This window comes from Coregonus lavaretus (assembly GCF_964263955.1).
Source record: "Coregonus lavaretus genome assembly, chromosome: 24".
Classification (NCBI taxonomy): domain Eukaryota; kingdom Metazoa; phylum Chordata; class Actinopteri; order Salmoniformes; family Salmonidae; genus Coregonus; species Coregonus lavaretus.
In genome coordinates, this window is record NC_140011.1 from 12,032,320 (window position 1) to 12,055,049 (window position 22,730).

At 42.5% G+C, this 22,730-nt stretch overlaps 2 protein-coding genes across 2 annotated transcripts; one reads left to right on the forward strand and one right to left on the reverse strand.

Annotated features, from left to right (window-relative positions):
* The first annotated feature begins 3,075 nt into the window (after nt 1–3,075).
* Nucleotides 3,076–8,816, forward strand: LOC311100307 (vacuolar protein sorting-associated protein 37B-like). Its single transcript, XM_084141169.1, has 4 exons — nt 3,076–3,238; nt 4,953–5,124; nt 6,005–6,087; nt 6,834–8,816. The coding sequence occupies exons 1-4, from the start codon at nt 3,125–3,127 to the stop codon at nt 7,269–7,271; spliced, it is 807 nt and encodes a 268-aa protein (XP_083997295.1). The 5' UTR covers nt 3,076–3,124; the 3' UTR covers nt 7,272–8,816.
* Nucleotides 8,817–8,905: 89 nt separating this feature from the next.
* On the reverse strand, nt 8,906–15,135 carry LOC311100300 (tubulin alpha chain, testis-specific-like). Its single transcript, XM_084141163.1, has 6 exons — nt 15,008–15,135; nt 14,638–14,860; nt 14,368–14,516; nt 10,079–10,231; nt 9,384–9,911; nt 8,906–9,271 (listed from the first exon to the last, which is right to left on the reverse strand). The coding sequence occupies exons 1-6, from the start codon at nt 15,008–15,010 to the stop codon at nt 8,975–8,977; spliced, it is 1,353 nt and encodes a 450-aa protein (XP_083997289.1). The 5' UTR covers nt 15,011–15,135; the 3' UTR covers nt 8,906–8,974.
* Between the last annotated feature and the right edge of the window lie 7,595 nt (nt 15,136–22,730).

Below are 22,730 nucleotides of genomic sequence, written 5' to 3' on the forward strand. Positions count from 1 at the left end.
CCCCCCCCCCCCCCCCACCGCTGTATTTTCCCACTAGCAATGACTTTGCTGAATAATACTTTGTTGAGGGAAAATGTACTTGATACAATTGTGATGTTGTCTCACCTACAGTAGCTATCTTAAGATGAATTAACTAATGATATGTCGCTCTGGATAAGAGCGTCTGCTAAATGACTCAAGTGTAAAATGTCCTGAGGGAAGGTGGTTGTTATGGGTTCGTTGGAGACGTCTACACTCTCCAGGTCTGGTCATTTACTATTGTCATATTTTGGTAATTATAAGACTTCTCTGACCTATAATGGATCAGTTGTCATTTCCATTGCCAGTCCCAGCTAGTTCTGTCAGCCACTGCTCTCTCAAGACAAGTGAATGCTGGACTCGTGTGTGTGTGTGTGTGTGTGTGTGTCTGGGACAATCAACTCCTGAGAAATAGGGAAATACACATTTTGGTTACATTATTTTACTGTAGGTTATGAACCTGCTGCAGTACAATTATGGGACTTTTGGTTGTTTCTTTTTAAACAGTACAAAACGTCCTACACACAGTGTTCTTCGTCCTCCAGCTAACACTGTGATGTATCTTCTAACACTCTCCGTTGGGAGCTTTTGTCTGTCGGGAATATCTGTCTCAACTCACCTCAACCCCACCACAATCCATAAACGTTTTGTGACCGTTCAAACACACACACACCCTCCTCTACGCCTTTCTAAATACCCCATAGCCTTTTCCCTCTGCCGTTCTCTCTGTGTGTGTGTGTGTCTGTCTGGCTGTATGAATGCACTTGCGTATGTTTGTGCATGTGTGTTTTCCCCTTATGTGATCCTGCTCTTGGCAGTCAAGGAATTATTGTCTACATTACTGTTCAGGTAGTATGGTTGAGAAGTGTAAAACTATGTTTGTGTGTGCTCATGAGACTGTGATTGTGTGAGCTCACGAGAGTGTATGTGTGTGTAACCTGGGCTGTTCCACCTGACTGTTCGTCCCTCAGAATCACTTTGCACCTGAAGATCTGCTTTCCCCCTCACCTGCTGAATCCCATGTGAGCCTTACCCACGGATCATCAACACGCCCTCCTGTTCCCCCATTTGCCATCCAGGTGGAGTCCGAGGAGACTGTCCTCTACCCACGGGGTCACGACCTTTACCCCCGCATTAACCTCTGCCCTCCGAATGGATGTTATCTGACCTCTAAGACTCAACGAGACCTGCACCAATCCAAACACTCACACTCTTGTCCCTATTACGTAGGCAACGAAACAGTACTGTAGGTTATAATAATAATATAATATAATATGCCATTTAGCAGACGCTTTTATCCAAAGCGACTTACAGTCATGTGTGCATACATTTTTACGTATGGGTGGTCCCGGGGATCGAACCCACTACCCTGGCGTTACAAGCGCCATGCTCTACCAATTGAGCTACAGAGGACCACAAGGTTGACAGCGCATAGACACACAAACACATATAACCAGTTTGGCAGTCCCCAAAACTATACAAGATTATAGTTTCTCTCTTTTTGTAAATGTAACTGCTAAAATATACAAAAGTAAATGTATAAATCATTTAAAATTCCTTATATTAAGCAAACCAGAAGGCACGAATTTTTTTTTTTTTTTTTTTACGGATTGCCAAGGGCACATTCCAACACTCAGACACAATTTACAAACAAAGCATTTGAGAGGCAGTAGGGAATTGGACCATTTTCCTGTCCTACTAAGCATTCAAAATGTAACGAGTACTTTTGGGTGTCACGGAAAATGGATGGAGTAAAAAGTACATTATATTCTTTAGAAATTTTGAAAAGTAAAAGTAATCAAAAATATAAGTAGTAAAGTACAGATACCCCAAGAAACGACTTAAGTAGTACATTAAAGTATTTTTACTTAAGTACTTTACACCACTAATATAGACATGTAGAAACGTCTGCAATGTGATAAAGTACTGTTTATTGCAGGGATCCCCAATAGGCGGCCCACAGGTGGTTTTATTTGACCCCCCAAGTTTGAGCGAATTGTTATATATATAATTACATTACAGTACCAGTCAAAAGTTTGGACACGCCTACTCATTCAAAGGTTCTTTATTTTGACTATTCTACATTGTAGAATAATAGTGAAGACATCAAAACTATTAAATAACACATACGGAATCATGTAGTAACCAAAAAAGTGTTAAACAAATCAAAATATATTTTAAATTCTTCAAAGTAGCCACCCTTTGCCTTGATGACAGCTTTGCACACTCTTGGCATTCTCTCAACCAGATTCATGAGGTAGTCACCTGGAATGCATTTCAATAAAGGTAAAATATGTATGTATATGAATGTATGTATGTATGTATGTATATAATTTAATTTTTTTCGGTGTTGGACATAAAATACTAAAATGACCAGGAAATCAACTGAAAGTGATGTTAATTTAGGAAATCTGTTAACAAGTATTCCCACGCATAATTAGAGGCGTATGTGATTGTATCCCAATGTAATCAAGGTTTGAAATTATTCTGTTTTTGTCAAATACTGTATCTGTTTGAGCTTCTTGCGGTCAATTTGCAGTGTAGAAATTATGTTTAACTATGTTCCGGCCCCCCGAACTTACGTTCAAGAAAAAATCGACTCGCGGCTGAATGTAATTTGGGAGTCCTGGTTTATTGCATTTATTCCGTTTTTTTTTTGTGTGTGTTCAGTGCATTCACCTTTATGAGTGTATGTGTATAAATTACTGTTGGAGTGACTGATATTCATTTCAGAGTATATTTACTTTGGATTGTAAAGATTTACAACATGTTAATAAAATGGTATGCAAATAGGCTACAGGTCAAGTTTGAATTTTGTGTGAAAGCTTTGATCCTTTAGCATGTAAACAACCTAATAACGTCATGGTCTTCTCAGATACGTTTTTCAGGAACAAAGAACTAGCATACAAGCAAAGATCATAACATTTTTTGAAAAAGTTGCCAGCTAACTAGTCTACATCAGAAATTCCACAACCATTTTCATGATTTCTATAGCATGATTTCTACACTCACTTCTGATTTGCCAGAAATCATCCCTATTTCCGGTTTGTGATCCAAACACTTCTCCGGTCTGAGCCGAAACAACTGTAGCTAGACAACAACCGTCATGGGTGAAATGGCAGAACTCACAGATAAATTCAACTCTTTCACCATGACGCAATTAAACGAGTTGCTTGAAGACGATGAAAAACTAAATGATATTGTCAAAGAAATGGACGAGGTAAGTTCCCATTGTGTTTTGTTAGCTAGCTAACGTTAATTGGCTATCCCTAGTAACGCTAACTATCTAGCATTAAGACATCTAGCTAGCCGTGCACTTATGTCTGTCGTCAGGCAGACCTGGCTTCATTCACAAATCCCTTCTGAATGCTAAAATGGCATTGAGCAAGCTCATCAACATCCACCTCTTTGCCGCACAGCTGAGAAGCGTGCTCCTTGTACTGTACTCAACATTTGGCACCTGTTTTGTGGATGCTATTTCCATATTTATATTGTCGAATCATTTTCCACAATAACCCTGTTTATGTACATATAGCAGGTCACAAATGGTATTGCGGCATTGTCATTGTTTGGCATTACGGCACAAATGCCATCTGATGCCCATTATTGCAGAAGTAATCGACCCACCCGCGTTTAGGAACTGAACAGATTTGAAAGGAACTGATCCCTGATCTGTTTTATGGTAGCTAGTAGTGGTGGTATTTGTTTCCTGTTTAAATGCTCAGGACACACACAAGCCAGCCAGTCATCAGCACTGTGGAAGGTGGGAGAGGTTTTCCTATTGAGTAACCTAGGTGGAGTCGTCCAGACTCCAGAGCACACCTCTTTAGTCATCATTCTGATACAGTTAGCACACACAGCACAGCAGGTTCATAAGCAGATATATTATGACTAATAAACACCTCTCACAGCCTGTTGATATCTGGTTAAATAAGCTAAGATACACTTTATTAGTCCACGCAAGATGGACATTTTGTCTTCTTGTATCCAACCCCACCGATATACACACATTAGGTTGGAGAAGCTGGAGAAGATGACTGATGTCAGTGTTGTTTTCAAACATGTGTACAGCATTCTGCCACTGTTGTTCCTCATCTCTCCATCCCTAGCTAGCCTTGTGTAGTGTAGTGTAGGTATTGGGAAATCTGTGTCTTCTGGCTTCTTCACCTTCTGCATTTGTATATTCACTAGACATGTATGTGGCTGATGCGAGACTCCCCACCACGACGCTGGTGGAAGATGCTAGTCCTTACCCACCAATGTGGAAGTAGTTTTACAGGAACAACCTGTGAGCAGAGATGCAAATCTGTGGTTGTGGCTGCTTCTATGGCTGTCTAGTGCCTGCTTCTCTGGGTTGATGGCAGCATACCATCCCAACCATGTTATTTAGGATTAATAATAGCTTAGTTCATTAGTACTGATATCTTTTATAACCCCCTTCACCAAACCTACACACAGATTATAAATGGCTGTAATAGACACACAACTCGTAGGCTATTATATCTGCAGTGTATCTAGTACTCCACTGTAGAAAACAGAGCTCTTATCGCTCTGAGGGCAGTGAAATCAATACAGGACAAACACAGTTTAAAAACCGTCACTGATAGCCTGCTGAACTCTATGGTGAGCCAGTGCAGGGCTGTGGCCGTGCAGAGCTAAAACACAGCACTCAATAAAGGTATGGAATAATCAGTGTCCTCCATAAGACTAGACTCATATTTAACCTCCAGAGGTTAGGTTCTGAGCTGGCTTGTCCCTGACCTATAGGCCTACATACCACAGTCTGGAGGTCAGGGTGGGTCGGGGGTGGGTCAATCTCTCTCTGTCTGCAGGTATTGGGTCTAGTGCTTCTAACCCCACCTTCCCTCTGACTCCTTCTCTCCCTCTTGCCTCTCTCCCTGTGTGTACGGTATGTCTCTGTGTGTGTGTTATAGATGCGTGAGGTGCAGCAGTTGAAGGAGCTGATCCTAGGCAGTAACATCAGCCTGGCTGAACAGAACCTCCAGCTGCAGCCCAGACTGGACCTGCAGAAGAACCAGCTCACCTCACGCTACCGCCACCTACAGGAGCTCTATGACAACTACCAGCTACGGAAGTCCACACTCGGTAAGAGCCTTAGTAACTAGTCCACACTTGGTAAGAGCTCTAGCTAGTCCACACTACCAAGTCCACACTACTAAGTCCACAGTGTGCCTGTATACCAGTCTCTGTCTCTACATCTCAATGCGTGCACTCTATCTGAAAGACCAGTCTTTCTCTCTCTGTGTCTGTGTTGGTAGCTGACTGCTTTCTACCACCTACATGTCTGCCTGGTCTAACCAGTTCAGTCAGTTGTTGTTCCAAGATACTGATCATCCAGGTTGTCACTACATGACCACAATAGAAAGAAGGGAAGCACACAGCCTTTCTAATATGGCTGTGACGATACCAGTATCGCAATATTTTTTCCATGGAAATGAAAACACAAAACACTCTTTGGTCCTTTAAAAACCTGCTGTATGTAAAATATTGTGTGCTATACCTTGGGAAATAAATCAATGTGACTCTGGATGACAACATAATTATGTTTGTTTCCAACATTAGGGCTGTTTTCCTAAAGAAGTTAAATCCGCTTCATGTTTTGTTTCCTTTCCACAATACTAACAAGTATCGCGATCGTCCCGGCCCTACTTTCCACCACCAACCTAAGCCCTAACATTGACCCCTAAATCAAGAACAAATATCTAATGTGCTTTTTTTTCTCTTTGTCCTTTCTAGCATGGCCATCTAGTGACTACCGTGTCAATCAGCTATTACCTGATACCCCTGGCTTTCCTGTACTCAATGCTGCTTTGTGTCTTTTGAATGCCCCAGCCAGCCGGCTACTGTAGTACTATCACATTACAGCCCTGCCCCAGAGATCAGGTCACGACTTAGGACAGTGATTCACTGTGATGATTAGTGTTTGTTTTAGTGTATTCTAACCGTTTCTCTCTCTCTCTCTCAGACCATGGTTCAGGGAACAGTTCTCTGGACATTCTGCTGGCTCTGCTGCAAGCTGAGGGAGCCAAGATAGAGGAGGAGACTGAGGTGAGACACAATAATACACTCACAACTACACTTACGCTACAATACACTCTCACAACTACACACACAGATCAATACAGACATGTACGCACTCAGGGGTGAAAGTAGAGTTCATTTCTTCCCGGTACAGGACCTCCTATATTTGCACGTGCACCAATACATTTTATGGGCCTAATCATAGAAATACATATAGAATCCCTATTAATTCAATAGGATCTCTGTGGGCCTAGTCATAAAGATTTTCATTTAACTTTTAAAATGTATTACCTTTTATTGTGGCATAAACACAACCAGTCATGTTTTCATCTGATTTGTCAAACGATCACTTCAAAGGGCTTCACTAGGATATCTGCGCACGTTCACCCACTTGCAACATATTTCCAGCCTCCAAACAGTGGTGAATAGAACGAGACATCTGTTACACAAAACACCAAAAAGTGTAATGACATTTGGCGATTGTTATTAGGCCAGAATGTATGCGTCTTCTATGTCCACGCATGTCTGTCGGCCACTCATCTACCACCTGTTTTCAAGGCCATTAGCATTTTTCAGACATTCAGTAATGATAAAAAGGGGTGTAATAGCCTACAGTTTTCTTGACATTTTGTTTTAATTATTGTGATAGGCACATGTTTTACCGGTACTTTCACCCCTGCTACACGTACAATAATACTCACTCACGCTCTAAGGTATTTTGTGTTGTTGTGTATTAGTTTAAGTGTGTATGCTGCTGTGCTATCCCTGTGTAGAACATGGCAGACTCGTTCCTGGATGGAGAGCTGCCTCTGGACTGCTTTATCGACGACTACCAACGGAGGCGCCATCTCGCTCACCTGCGCCGCGTCAAGATCGACAAACTCCGAGAGCTGGTGCTGAAGGGTCTCCCTCGGCCCCCCCCGATCCCCTCCCGGCCCAGCCGACCCCAGGACCTCCCCTCTACCCCCTACACCAATGGAGCCCCCTCTCCCCAATCCACGCGAGCTGCCCCTTCTCCCTCCCCTCAACCCCAGCACAGTGGCCTGCCCTACCCGGTCGCCCCCTATCCACCAATGCCTTTCCCCAGTCTGGATGCTACAGGCTACCCCAGCGGCCCCTACATGCACCAGCCCTACCTTCAAGCCGCTCAGCAACACCCCATCTCCCCCTCTCCACACCTGCCCCCCCGGACTGGCTTCATCATGCAGTGAGGGAAGTGTCTGTCTCCATAGAAACGCCATGGATGACCTTACCTACCTTTGACCTGTAACTGTGGCACACTGGAGGGGGAGCGTTGGTGACCTAACCAATTACAGCCCCTCTGTCAGTAACACAGGGAAACCTCCTCTGACCGGCCTCTCTGAGAGGCTCTTACAGATAGTCCTGTAGCTACAGCCTGGACGATATGTTAGGGGTTGGTTCTCTTTTAGGTTTTTTTTAATTCCAAGACTAACTTTCTGATTAATCTTCTGAACACATAGGAAAACCTAACCATCTCTGTCTGACTGGTAGATATGCTGTGTATATCAGCTATGGTAACTTGCAGTATGGATGAGTTTTTATAATAAGTAGTTTTTGTAAGCTAAAGGTTTTCAAATGTCCCTCTCCTTGACTGAAGGTGGTGTGTATACCCTGAGGTTGGAGAATGTGCTGTGTTGGTATCATAACATAGTTAACTCAAAAGTTCCTATGCTTCTAGAAGAAGGAGTCCTGTATTGTCATAAATATAGCTAGTCCATCAACAATGAACAGAACTATTCAACAAATAGTACATTTTTATTTAAATTCAAAATGTATTGCATGGCATCGTACATCTTTTAAAATCAACTAATTGGTGAGTCTTGCTTTCATATTCATTGTTGGTGGGTTATCTTTCCAGCAGGTAGGGAGGATGTGAAAAGTTCTTATAGAAACAGAAGACTAGGAATGTACTGTGTTCTTTTATAAGTAAGGAGACACCTAAAACATTTTGGGTGGATTTGAATAACCTGCTGCCTAAAATGTTCTTATCTTTCTTACTACACACTTGGCTATTTTGTATACTGGTATAAGAGGGAGTTCTCCCAACTAGAAAACGGATACATAGAATGTATAAAATATTATGAAACGTTTTAGAAAGATTACCATGCATCCTAAGTTCATATGTCAACGTTGTCATGTATGCAGTTGCCCCTGACAGTATGTATGCCTAAATGAATTGTTTCCCTGACATGACTGTCTGCTCTCCTGCCAGGCTACAGGACTGTTGGACTAGTATCAGTGATAGAACCATGGTTAGCATTGTAACACTACACTAGAGATCCAATTACATTTACATTTTTTATTCTATGCACTACACCTTCTAGTGGGGAAGAGATTCAAGCTGGCTGTATATCTACAGTGGATTCTCCCCAGTTGCACTTACAGAACAGCTCACCTCAAAGGAAAAAGCATTTGGGGGATCAAATATGAAAATGGTGTAGAAATGTTAAGGCATTTTCAAAATCCCCCCCAATACACCTGTTTTATACTCCATAGGAACTAACATTCATGTAATGCTAGACTAGCAGACTCGCCCACTTTCCAGCATAATCAATAAATGTTTTATAACTGATACTGTCTGGTCTGTGTTTGCTATCAACTGGACAGTTATACACTGTACACAACATTAGGAACATTTCCTAATGACGCCAATAAGGGATCATAGCAGTCACCTGGTCAGTCTCATGGATAAAGCAGGTGTTCTCAATGTTTTGTATTGTGTATACTGTGCAGATGTTTAGTTGAATAACAAATATTAGGTATGAAAGATACTGCCATATTTTCCTGCTTACTTGAAAGGTTTTTAAATGATCATTCACAGGAGAATGGACCAAACAACTTTATTAAAATTGACAATCAACAGTAAAACATTGGTCTATCAGTAGGTCAGGGTTCAGTACTCCTCTCCTTCCTCAGCCTCTCCCTCCACTGAATCCACTCCCACTTCCTCGTAGTCCTTCTCCAGGGCAGCCAGATCTTCTCTGGCCTCGGAGAACTCACCCTCCTCCATACCCTCTCCCACATACCAGTGCACAAAGGCACGCTTGGCATACATCAGGTCAAACTTGTGGTCAAGCCGAGCCCAGGCCTCAGCGATGGCTGTGGTGTTGCTCAACATGCACACGGCTCTTTGGACCTTGGCAAGATCTCCACCTGGCACCACTGTGGGTGGCTGGTAGTTGATGCCTACCTGTAGGGCACAAGAAGAAAAAAAATTGTCTAAAAACCTGACTAACCAATTATACTTGAAAAGGTTAAGGAACATAGATCATTGTGAATGAATAAACCCATTGCTTGTTTACCTTGAAGCCGGTGGGGCACCAGTCGACAAACTGGATGGTGCGTTTGGTCTTGATGGTGGCGATGGCAGCGTTGACGTCCTTGGGCACCACATCCCCACGGTACAGCATGCAGCAGGCCATGTACTTGCCATGGCGAGGGTCACACTTCACCATCTGGTTGGCGGGCTCGAAGCAGGCGTTGGTGATCTCTGCCACAGAGAGCATCTCGTGGTAGGCCTTCTCAGCAGAGATGACAGGTGCGTAGGTGACCAGGGGGAAGTGGATACGGGGGTATGGCACAAGGTTGGTCTGGAACTCAGTCAGGTCCACGTTGAGGGCTCCATCAAAACGCAGCGAGGCGGTGATGGAGGAGACAATCTGGCCAATGAGCCTGTTGAGGTTAGTATAGGTGGGGCGCTCAATGTCCAAGTTACGACTGCAAATGTCATAGATTGCCTCGTTGTCGACCATGAAGGCACAGTCTGAGTGTTCCAGGGTGGTGTGGGTGGTCAGGATAGAGTTGTAGGGCTCCACCACAGCTGTGGACACCTGAACACACACACAAGAGGTAGAACAGTCATTAGGTGTCACATTTTGATAATGAAAACCTCCATATAGAAGTGTTGAGTATAGGACAATTAAGTACAATACTATTTTGCTAATGTAGAAATCTACCAAATATTAATGTGAGCAAGTACACTAAACCACTTCCATACCTGAGGTGAAGGGTAAATGGCAAACTCCAGTTTGGACTTCTTGCCATAGTCCACAGACAGTCTCTCCATGAGCAGAGAGGCAAAGCCGGAGCCAGTTCCACCACCAAAGCTGTGGAAGATCAGGAAGCCCTGAAGCCCGGTGCACTGGTCCGACTGGGGTGAGAAAGAGACAGGCCTCACAGGTTTACAACCCTGTACAGCAGTCAGGGCCTACAATTAACACCCGCCACATGCAGGTAGATTTTGGCATTGGCGGCTAAGATGTCCATTTCACCAGCCACGTTGGCGGGTGGTCAGGGCTCCACAGTGCAAGCATTTCACTCTTATTTGTGAATTAAAAAGTATAATCACATTTATAGTAAAATAAATGCTGCAGTGCTGTTTTCAAATCCCGCCATTCTGCTTCATAGCTGGTAAATTAAATCGCACAAAGTCAAAAGAACTATGAATCCTATTCCACCTCGTGCTGCATCACTGCCTGGCTGGGGGCTGTGCGCACGTGAATAGCTGAGTGAAAGATTCATTTTTAGAAGCGCTGGGCACAGGCATACAAGTTGGTCTAATTTACTTGAAAATAAAGTCTACTGAAGTGAGACTTTGACCTTGTGTTTCTTGGCTATTTACGTTGGTCTGTTCAAAAGCTAGGTCGTTTTTCTATGTTTGAGTTACAACTGCTTGGGAAGAGAAGACGTCTAGTCAGACTCTCCCCTCAGCCCTCAAATTAAGTGGACACTTCTGATGACGTATGATGCGTTGACACTTGCAGGGCAAGGAATTAACACATTATCAAATGAACAGCCCTTGCCCGGAAATGTGTCACTTGTTCGTACCACAGTTGTGTTTTCAGTTATCATGGAACCACCGGTAGCTGTTGTGTGTGCTTTATATGCGCTACAGTCAATTATGATTGCATTTCATATCTTGGCTAGAAGAACACTCATCCGCAGACATCGAATGCTAGCCATCCAACAATATCAGGTAAATCGAAAATTACAACGTATAAGTGTGATGTCAGGGAAAGTTGTATGCGCCAGCTAACGTTTCCAAAAGCTAACCAAACATAAACATAACTTTTACGATACGGGTTTGTGCCGTCATGTGCATTCGTAGCACAATTTCTAACTTATTTACATTTGTCTTTACTTACACTTGTATGTTGACTTCTCTATATTGATGTTGGTTTTAAGTTTTGGCTGACTTTTAACGGATGTACAATCATCGCAAATTGAATTATGGGGCGTTTCAGGCCCCAGAGTGAGAAGAACTGTACACTCGCAAACTATCACAAACGAGGGCTGAGGGGCTTACGTTGCCACGTGTGTGTGTGTGTATAAGAAAATGTATCTACCCTCCACAGTGGCCAGTGGACCAACAAATGTAATGCCGCCAGCATTGGCATTCAAACTTTTTCAGCTGCCATTTTCCTAACCAGAGTTTCTGGCTACCCCACACCAAATCTAATGACAACCTTAAACTTTTTTTATATATATATATATATATATATATATATATATATATATATATATATATATATATATATATAAATTTAAAACAAATAATCTGTATATTTAGATTTTTACATCAACAAATAACCTTCAATTCATTACTATTATTCATCAATAAATACATTGACTCGATACAACTTTATTTTTCTATATTTTTCTCAAAAAGTTTGTATATTGCCCCATACAGAGCTCTACAGTGCGACTTAGTAAAATTAATTAAAGCAAATCTTTTTTATTGTGTTCCTATATTTCTATGTGTGCCTACATTTCTCAACTTGAGTTGGCTGGACAACAGAACAAGCCAAAATTCACCCAAGGCTGAAAAAACTGCCAAATAACGTTGGTTGAGCTGGAACACTAGCTAGTGCGAGGCCATAACAAATTAATGAAATTTATTTTCCCATAGGGAAACAATGGGGCAGCAAGACTTAACCTGAGTCGCTCTGGATAAGAGTCTGCTAAATGAATAAAATGTAAACTAGGCCTTTATGTGAAAGCGTGGCAATAACTTAAACGTTTCATTATTCTCAGATCTACTCCTCTGATGACATGGCAGGCAGACCGACGACTGATGGCACACCCCTGAAAACAAACTGCTCAGCAAAGGCTTGTTTGAGCTACCAGATTTGTTTAAAAAAAAGGCTTGTTTTCAGTGTGTGTCCAGTGGCTGAGTTTATATGTAAAGGGGATGTTACTTTGGCAGATAATGTCACCCATCTAAATAAATGTATTTAGTAATTACTGAGTAATTACTACTTTAGTAAGGATATACACTTTATTCAGTACTACTGCAGTTGCTAAATAATTCCAATAGATGGCAGCACAAGACCACAAATGAAATTGCAGAAGATTAGTTTAGTTTCCTCCCTTGATACACCCCTCCCCTCACAGGAAAAAGCATTTAACAGATTATTGTGAAGTAATAATGATGATTCATGTTTATTATTAACAGTTTTTATGCTCATGTTTTATTTCCTTAGTACATTAATTGTCAAATTCATCAACCAGCGTCGACACCTTCTGCCTTCTCGCACAAGTAGCCAAATGCATGTGTGCTAGGGTTGAGGTTAGCGCATCTGACTAGTGATTATTTGATCGGGGTTCAATACCTGCTATAGTCACTATTTATTTGCTTTCCCAAAAGCAACAGGCCTAATACGAGATATATAGCTAACTGTAAAGTAATGAGTGACCATTTTAGAAAATCATGGGACAGTCTTTGGTTGCATGCTATTTTATGTTAACATATTGCTGCTTGTAACCCAACTGATGCTTCGTGGTCTTATGCTGCCATCTATTGGAAATATTTAGCAACTAAAAGTTATTAATTCACGTAAAGACATTGGTGAGGCAGCTGAGAAATGAAGTGTTTTTTTCTTATTAATTCCTTAGATCAGTCTCAAACCTGCCCCTCCTATCCAAGCCAATTGCTGGACTTTCACATATAGGTTACTAGGTCACCCGGTTCAAACCACATTTGAAAATTAAAACAAACGTGCCTTGTTTATCAAGTGTACTGCCTTGCAATAATAAATATAACTAATTCAAAAATATTTGCCTAGACAGGTTCAGCTGGTAGAGCACGGCGCTTGTAACGCCAAGGTAGTGGGTTCGATCCCCGGGACCACCCCATACACAAAAAAAATTATGCACGCATGACTAAGTCGCTTTGGATAAAAGCGTCTGCTAAATGGCATATTATTATATTATTATAAATGCTTTAGTACTATAATGGTATTTACTGTCATAATATTATTACTAAAATAGGTTTCAATGTTTTCTAGGCTATCCTACCATAGAATTCGAGATTACGGTTAAGGCTGTATAGCAAGCACTTTGTGACATCTGCTGATTTGAAAAAATTTGATTGTTAGGTTTAGGGTTTTTAAGGCAAAAAGCAGTTTGTTTATAGCTCTCTTTATACTCCCTGTGGCCTTCTGTGGGTACTACATACATACCCCATTCAAAACACTTGCTAGGCTCAATCTGAGGTAGCAACTGCGTCAGATCTACATATCAATGAGCTAGACCTACCCATTTCGGGTGAACCTGCGCAGCATTCGGTCAATTCGATGCCTACGAACGAAGATTGACGCATATCAAATTACCCAGCAGCCATTTAGAAACAACAATTTTTTTTTTTTATGGTTATTTCATAATTTAAAAATGTATTCTGGCTGTTTAAATCGGCCACATCTTGAAAAAGAGGACAGGGACATGCGTTTTGTTTAGGGTTTACATCTTTTCTGAAGAAAATATATATGGTTAACCATGACCAGAAAATGTTTTACCTTTAATGGCTTTTCGCCAGCCATCGTGTCACCACAACAGAACAGTGAACTTGGTAATAAACAAGTTACCTTAGGTAAACCAGCAAGGTTAAACGCGGCCTGGTCTCATTGCCGACAATAGCGAAGCTGGCATTGTGACGCAGAACAATGGGCTGGGACTAGAACGTTCGGAAGGCGAGTTGGTGCAGGGTGAAAATTGCCCTAAAATAAGGCCTGTTTTTTTCACGATTACTTCAAAACTACGGCAACCAGCTGGGCCATAAGGTAATATTATTAAACTGGCCTCCATGGCGGAAATAAAGACCTAGTTTTTAATCACAGAAAAACGTTAACAATTTCATGTGTCCAGCCTACATAGAGCCCTGCCATACAATAATCTAACGTTACTCTTAACTGTTTTGTTCCCACACAAAAAAAACGCTGCTGTACAACTAGGAATTGGAAGCACATGGCTTCAGTTCAGGCTAACAAAATGACTCCAAACGTTACTAACCAGCTTGCGAACTCGGTCCAGTACCAGGTCGACGATCTCTTTGCCAATGGTGTAGTGGCCTCGGGCGAAGTTGTTGGCGGCATCCTCCTTACCAGTGATGAGCTGCTCGGGGTGGAACAACTGACGGTATGTCCCAGTGCGAACCTCATCTACGGAAAATCACAACAGTTCAGGCGGGATTTCTTAAACCGGCCTTTTAGACGGGTAACATTTCCTAGCTAACGTTACGTGGATTCTCATCTGAATACCAACTTTATTTTCGTCCTTTACCAACAACAGTTGGTTCGAGGTCAACAAACACTGCACGAGGGACGTGTTTTCCCGCTCCAGTCTCGCTGAAGAAGGTGTTGCATGAGTCATCCCCTCCGCCGATGGTTTTGTCGCTGGGCATCTGCCCATCGGGCTGGATCCCATGTTCCAAGCAGTACAGTTCCCAGCACGCATTCCCGATCTGAACACCGGCCTGACCAACGTGGATAGAGATGCACTCACGCTGTGGGGGAATAAAACCAAAAACTGCCCAATTTATGTTCATGTTGTAACCAATTAAATAATTATCTTGACTGGCTAATGTTAGCTAGACCTAAATTAGTTTGTTCGTCCGTCGAGCTAGCCACGTTACTTTCGTCATGAAACTTACCATTTTGATTCTATAAAGTATGAACTTCAGTTATGGTCGAAAAAAAAACAAATGCGCAGTTGGCTAGCTTGCTAACAAACGTCTGTCTTGGCTCTGTAACTAGCAACGGTCAACTGCCCAATCTTTTTGAAAATTACGTCGATTCACGCTTATATACACCCCAGAATGAGCCCCGCCTTTGTTTCAACCCGATTGGTTGCGTCTGTCTGTCTGTGTGTGACATGCCCCCGTACGCATCGTGACGCGTTTCATTACGCAGTAAATCATCTTCACAGAGCCCGGCAACTGAACCGACAAAAGATATTTCCGCGTTCAAAACAACTGGGAACTAGCTGAGAGCGAGCGAACGAAGATGGCGGACGATTCAGGGGTGTGAACAGTTGAGGGTGCGACAGATTCGAAAATATGGCGGAGGCGGACAATGAAGTGGATTGTGAATCTAATGGCGGTAGAATCAAGGAGTATTGGAGTATTGTTCAAAAGAATGGAAAAAGGAGCAAAGTAGGGTACAGTGCGGAGAATGTCCCTTTATATCTTGTAGGAGTAAGGTTTGTTAATGAGGAGCAGCTTATCGAAATACCAATATTGAAGAATCCATTTGAGCTATCTAAACTGGTGGAGAGAGTGATGGTTAAAGTGAAGTATGTGAGGATCACGAGAGGCGGGTTTGTTTGGATTTTTTGGTACTTCTGCGGATCATAAGGAACGTGTGTTACGGCTCTCCCGATTTGAAAAGTTCGACGTGTCGTGTGTTTCTCTTCGGAACAGGGCACCCCTCAAGGGTGTAATGTCGGGCGTCTCCTGGGAAGTAGATGTTAAAGAGATGAAAAATATTCCTGGAGTGATTGATGCACGTCGGATGAATCGAGTGGTGAATTATGAAAAAGTATAGAGTTTCTGTTATTTTATGGAGTCTCTCCCTACTCAAGTGCAGTTGGGGGTATATAAACTACAAAGTCAGAGCATTTATCATTGTAAAGCTTTTGGTATATTTAGCGAGTTTTCAGACCCCTCCAGCGACACATTTTTTTTAAAAGCGACTAGCGACAAATCTAGCGACTTTTTCTGGTGTTATTGCAGACTTTTGGAGACTGACGTGAAAGCACGTATCGTTCTTACTCTTCTAAACGAGCAGCGGGTTCTGCCGTGCCCACCCCAGTCCCAAAGCACTCACAGGCGGCCCAGTCCTCACGCAGCAGTCCCTCCCAGCTGCAGTCAGAGCAGGAGATGTTCACCTCTCTGCATCCAGACTGCAAATGAATGGCGCATGCGGGAAGCCGCCGCTGGCTGATCCCGGCATGGCTTACATTCAGGGCAGGATGTAAATGTAGGGTGTTTTTTACTCACTTTTTGTCTCTCCCACATGCACATGGCCAATTATGAAAATAATGGTGATGATTAGGTGATGACGTCATTTAGCGACTTTTTAGGACAGCCAATAGCTACTTTCCTTACTGAGGAGTTGGCAACACTGGAAACGAGCTAGGAACTCAGACAAATACGACGTCAGTGATCATCAGGTCGGAAAGTCGGAGCTCTAGAAAGAGGCCCGAGTTAGAAATCCGAGTTGGATGACCCTTCACCCCCCCCCCCCCCCTTCAGCTCCCTCCACAGATTTTCTATGGGATTAAGGTCTGGAGACTGGCTAGGCCACTCCAGGACCTTAATGTGCTTATTCTTGAGCCACTCCTTTGTTGCCTTGGCCGTGTGTTTTGGGTCATTGTCATGCTGGAATACCCATCCATGACCCATTTTCAATGCCCTGGCTGAGGGAAGGAGGTTCTCACCCAAGATTTGACGGTACATGGCCCCGTCCATCGTCCCTTTGATGCGGTGAAGTTGTCCTGTCCCCTTAGCAGAAAAACACCCCCAAAGCATAATGTTTCCACCTCCATGTTTGACGGTGGGGATGGTGTTCTTGGGGTCATAGGCAGCATTCCTCCTCCTCCAAACATGGCGAGTTGAGTTGATGCCAAAGAGCTCCATTTTGGTCTCATCTGACCACAACACTTTCACCCAGTTCTCCTCTGAATCATTCAGATGTTCATTGGCAAACTTCAGACAGGCATGTATATGTGCTTTCTTGAGCAGGGGGACCTTGCGGGCGCTGCAGGATTTCAGTCCTTCACGGCGTAGTGTGTTACCAATTGTTTTCTTGGTGACTATGGTCCCAGCTGCCTTGAGATCATTAACAAGATCCTCATGTGTAGTTCTGGGCTGATTCCTCACCATTCTCATGATCATTGCAACTCCACGAGGTGAGATCTTGCATGGAGCCCCAGGCCGAGGTAGATTGACAGTTCTTTTGTGTTTCTTCCATTTGCGAATAATCGCACCAACTGTTGTCACCTTCTCACCAAGCTGCTTGGCGATGGTCTTGTAGCCCATTCCAGCCTTGTGTAGGTCTACAATCTTGTCCCTGACATCCTTGGAGAGCTCTTTGGTCTTGGCCATGGTGGAGAGTTTGGAATCTGATTGATTGATTGCTTCTGTGGACAGGTGTCTTTTATACAGGTAACATACTGAGATTAGGAGCACTCCCTTTAAGAGTGTGCTCCTAATCGCAGCTCGTTACCTGTATAAAAGACACCTGGGAGCCAGAAATCTTTCTGATTGAGAGGGGGTCAAATACTTATTTCCCTCATTAAAATGCAAATCAATTTATAACATTTTTGACGTGTTTTTCTGGATTTTTTTGTTGTTATTCTGTCTCTCACTGTTCAAATAAACCTACCATTAAAATTATAGACTGATCATTTCTTTGTCAGTGGGCAAACGTACAAAATCAGCAGGGGATCAAATACTTTTTTCCCTCACTGTAGGTTGGAGATTAAAACTCGTTTTTCAACCACTCCACAAATTTCTTGTTAACAAACTATAGTTTTGGCAAGTCGGTTAGGACATCTACTTTGTGCATGACACAAGTAATTTTTCCAACAATTGTTTACAGACAGATTATTTGACTTATAATTCACTGTATCACAATCCCCCCCCCCCCCCCCCCCCCACCTAAAGGAGCTCTAACGGTTTGTGTACACTAAACTCAAATGAGCTGCTAACATAGCTAGTTAGCTATCTAGGCAACTTTACATACTATATAGATGGCTATCTAAGTCAATTAAAATTGACCAGCTACCAAACTTCATATTAGCTAGCTATCTTTATGTATTTATCACTGTAACAAAAAAATGCATGCATTTGTAGGTAGCTAGCTAACAGCCATGGAGGAGGGTGAAAGGATAGCAGCCCCATCTGTCAAAGTGAGAGAGTAGGCTGTTCTGGATAGGGCAGGTACTTTTGTGTAGTTCCAGTCCCTAGAAGTGAGGACGGAGATAATAGTAACGTACTATTCAGTGCGGTCTAATTTGAGTATAATGAAGTCTGTTTCTTGTGAGGTTTTCTGTCCTCAGATACAGTGAGCTGTGAAAGCCTGTCTGCAGATGAAGAGGTCCCAATGAAGAGCAGTGCTTCTCAGTCCTGGTCCTGGGGACTCAAAGGGGTGCACATTTTTGTTTTTGCCTTAGCACTACACAGCTGATTCAAATGATCAAGTCATCATCAAGCTTCAAGTGGTATTTATGTGTTCATTTATGATGCTATCCTTGATATGATCCTGCTATTGTCACATGCGACACGTGTGTGCATCTATCTATCCAATGTTATCATGATTTGTTATACGGGATATTATACTTTAGTAATCCACAATGACCTGGTGATGTAAAAGTCTAATAATTACATGATCTTCCATATTCCTACAGATACCTTGTAACTGGAGATTCCTTCAAAACGATTGCCTACAGTTACCGTGTAGGGCACTGCAAGGTTGGGTGGCCAGGGCCATCTGGGACTGCCTCCTGGGGGAATTCAGGCGTGTGAAGGCTACCTGTGTCCTGCATAACTTCATGAGGATGGACAAGAGGACCAGGAGGGGATCTGCAGCTCACCGCCGTGTGCCAGAGGAGAGGTCTGCTGCTCTGCAGGATGTTTCAAGGATGGGGGCCAACAACGCAGGACAGGAGGCAATCCATGCGCGGGAGATCTTCACCTCCTACTTCTTCGAAGAGGGTGCTGTTCCCTGGCAACACCATAGACTACACTATGCAAAACCAAATGCTCTTTTAAGAGCCATCCACATTGCAATAAGAGTATTCTTCCATTTACTTAACTATGTCAACTGTAGTTATTAAATTCCCAGTTTCTCTCCTTTTGATTTCTACTTCTCAGGTGAGGGTGGTGTTCAGGTAAGGGTGATGTCTGTACAAAAACAAAACAGGCTCTTTTAAGAGTCACCCATATTGAAATTTTTTTGAACATTTAGACACCCTATAACCCACACACTCGTGCATCAATCTGATTGATGGATTGTGTTGTGCAGTAAGCAGGCTCAGGTATATAACTGTGGCTCCTTCCACCTTCAAAGAATAGGCAAGAGGACCAACCATGGAGAATAGTAAGACCTTCATTATTTATATTTATACAACTACGCTATATTGTTTGGCCTCATGTGTCTGTACATGTTTTTCAGTATAAAGTACTCTGCAGCAACTTAGTGTGGACACCAGGTGAGGCCACACACACCGATTTCTGTTGAACAGTGTCTCTTTAACTACCTTGTTCTCTCAATAACAGTCTCTCTCCTTCACTTCATCCCTCTCCCCCCTTCTCCCTAAATCCTCTAGGTTATATCAGCTGTGTCGATGAACCCCTCCCGCATCTGAACTAGCTGACACACAGCATGATCAGAGGTGGGAGATCACTTGGTCGGGTCAACAGGAAGTATTATTAAAGAGACGCTTTACATTGAAATACAGATCGAGATGTAGTAGTCCTAGAGTAAATGATCCAAGGTCAGTTTTGCATTGATGACTGACAGTGTTCACATGATTAAGCCTGGTGTTTCTTTTATTCTATCTCTCTCCATCTGTCTCTTGTCTGCAGGTATGTTTTGATGCTAGAGAGGGTGCCAACCCCCAGTCCCGTCATCACCATCTCACCCGCTCTTAAGATAACCTTCGGGCCAACTGGGGCCCAAGGCTGTTAGGAGACACCGCTAGAGACACTATTATGTAATTATGATGAACTGAGAGAATATGAAGTTTAGTAGCACTGTGATTCATTAATCATATGCTGCCTTCCCTGCTCCTCTGTTCTTATCTCTTTCCCTTTCTGTCTTTTACACCCTTTCTTACACCTCTACCCACCTCCTCTTTCTTCCTCTGTTTTTATAATGCACCCCAGATGTGCATTGAAGTACATATTTAACTTGTATTTAGAATATAATATTACAATTATAATATTTATCATGCATGTATTACGTATTTAAAACACTTGGATAATTAACTTCTTTCAATAAAGCGTTTCACATTCTCTACTGGTTGAAATTAAGTCTCTCATTTGATGAAATACACTACACCTATACTGTGTCTTCAGATCAATGCAAATGAAGGAAATTAGATAGTGAGCTGAACCGGCTTTAGAGTATTTACATGATGCATAGGAAGTGTAGTGTACTGTTTTTTAAATTCTGTTTCTGTATAGATGAATTACAAATCAGCCTTTAACTAGTTAAATCATGTTTGTAGTCTATTGCATAGTTACAATTTGTAACCATTGATGTCCCAGGACCAGGATTGGTAAACACTGTTGAAGTTTATAATTGTAATACATACATGCAGACAAAGTGTTAATTAAAAGAGTTTGATACTTCTGGTATTGGATATGACTGAAAAAGAATGTCTCACAGACATTCATACCTGTACTGCACCTTTATTTGCCAAGGTAGAGTACATGATCAGTGAATATTTTCAATGTACAGGCAACTATGTGGGGATCTCATGCATGGTCATAACTACATGTAAATACGACTTGCATCCTTGGCACAAAGTTATATTATATTATACTCAATCCATAGGCGTCAATGTCATTCAGACTGTTTTGAAGTTGATACAACCGGCTATGATAGGTAAGAGACCTGGCCGTGTGGTGCCAGGATAACAACCTCTCCCTCAACGTGATCAAGACAAAGGAGATGATTGTGGACTACAGGGGGAAAAAAAGAGGACTGAGCACACCCCCATTCTCATCGACAGGGCTGTAGTGGAACAGGTTGAGAGCTTCAAGTTCCTTGGTGTCCACATCACCAACAAACTATCATGGTCCAAACACACCAAGACAGTCGTGAAGAGGGCACGACAAAACCTATTCCCCCTCAGGAGACTGAAAAGATTTGGCATGGGTCCTCAGATCCTCAAAAAGTTATACAGCTGCAACATCGAGAGCATCCTGACTGGTTGCATCACCGCCTGGTATGGCAACTGCTCGGCCTCCGACCGCAAGGCACTACAGAGGGTACATCACTGGGGCCAAGCTTCCTGCCATCCAGGACCTCTATACCAGGCGGTGTCAGAGGAAGGCCCTCAAAATTGTCAAAGACTCCAGCCACCCTAGTCATAGACTGTTCTCTCTGCTACCGCACGGCAAGCGGTACCGGAGCACCAAGTCTAGGTCCAAAAGGCTTCTCAACAGCTTCTACCCCCAAGCCATAAGACTCCTGAACAGCTAATCATGGCTACCCAGACTATTTGCACTGCCCCACCCACCCCACCCCATCCCCCTCTTTTACGCTGCTGCTACTCTGTTTATTATTTATGCATAGTCACTGTAACGCTACCCACATGTATATATTACCTCAATTACCTCGACTAGCCAGTGCCCCCGCACATTGACTCTGTACCGGTACCCCCCTGTATATGGCCTCATTACTGTTCTTTTATTTTACTGCTGCTCTTTAGTTACATGCTTTTATTTTTTTACTTAACACTTTTATTTTTTTATTTAACGTTTTCTTTAAAAAAAATGCATTGTTGGTTAAGGGCTTGTAAGTAAGCATTTCACTGTAATGTCTACACCTGTTGTATTCGGCGCATGTGGCAAATACAATTTGATTTGATTTGATTTGATAGCTGAGGTTCATAGCTAGGTTCTGAACTAATATTTATACCAAACGTTTTACAGTCCATACACAGATCGGCTACATACATTTTAAGTCGGAAGTTTACATACACCTTAACCAAATACATTTAAACTCAGTTTTTCACTATTCTTGACATTTAATCCTAGTAAAAATTCCCTTTCTTTGGTAAATTAGGATCTATACTTTATTTTAAGAATGTGAAATGTCAGAATAATAGTAGAGAGAATTATTTATTTGAGCTTTTATTTAATTCATCACATTCCCAGTGGGTCAGAAGTTTACATACACTCAATTAGTATTTGGTAGCATTGCCTTTAAATTGTTTAACTTGGGTCAAACGTTTCGGGTAGCCTTCCACAAGCTTCCCACAATAAGTTGGGTGAATTTTGGCCCATTCCTCCTGACAGAGTTGGTGTAACTGAGTCAGGTTTGTAGGCCTCCTTGCTCGCACACGCTTTTTCAGTTCTGCCCAAACATTTTCTATAGGATTCTATAGGACTTTGTGATGGCCACCCCAATACCTTGACTTTGTTGTCCTTAAGCCATTTTGCCACAACTTTGGAAGTATGCTTGGGGTCAATGTCCATTTGGAAGACCCATTTGCGACCAAGCTTTAACTTCCTGACTGATGTCTTGAGATGTTGCTTCAATATATCCACATAATGTTCCTTCCTCATGATGCCATCTATTTTGTGAAGTGCACCAGTCCCTCCTGCAGCAAAGCACCCCCACAGCATGATGCTGCCACCC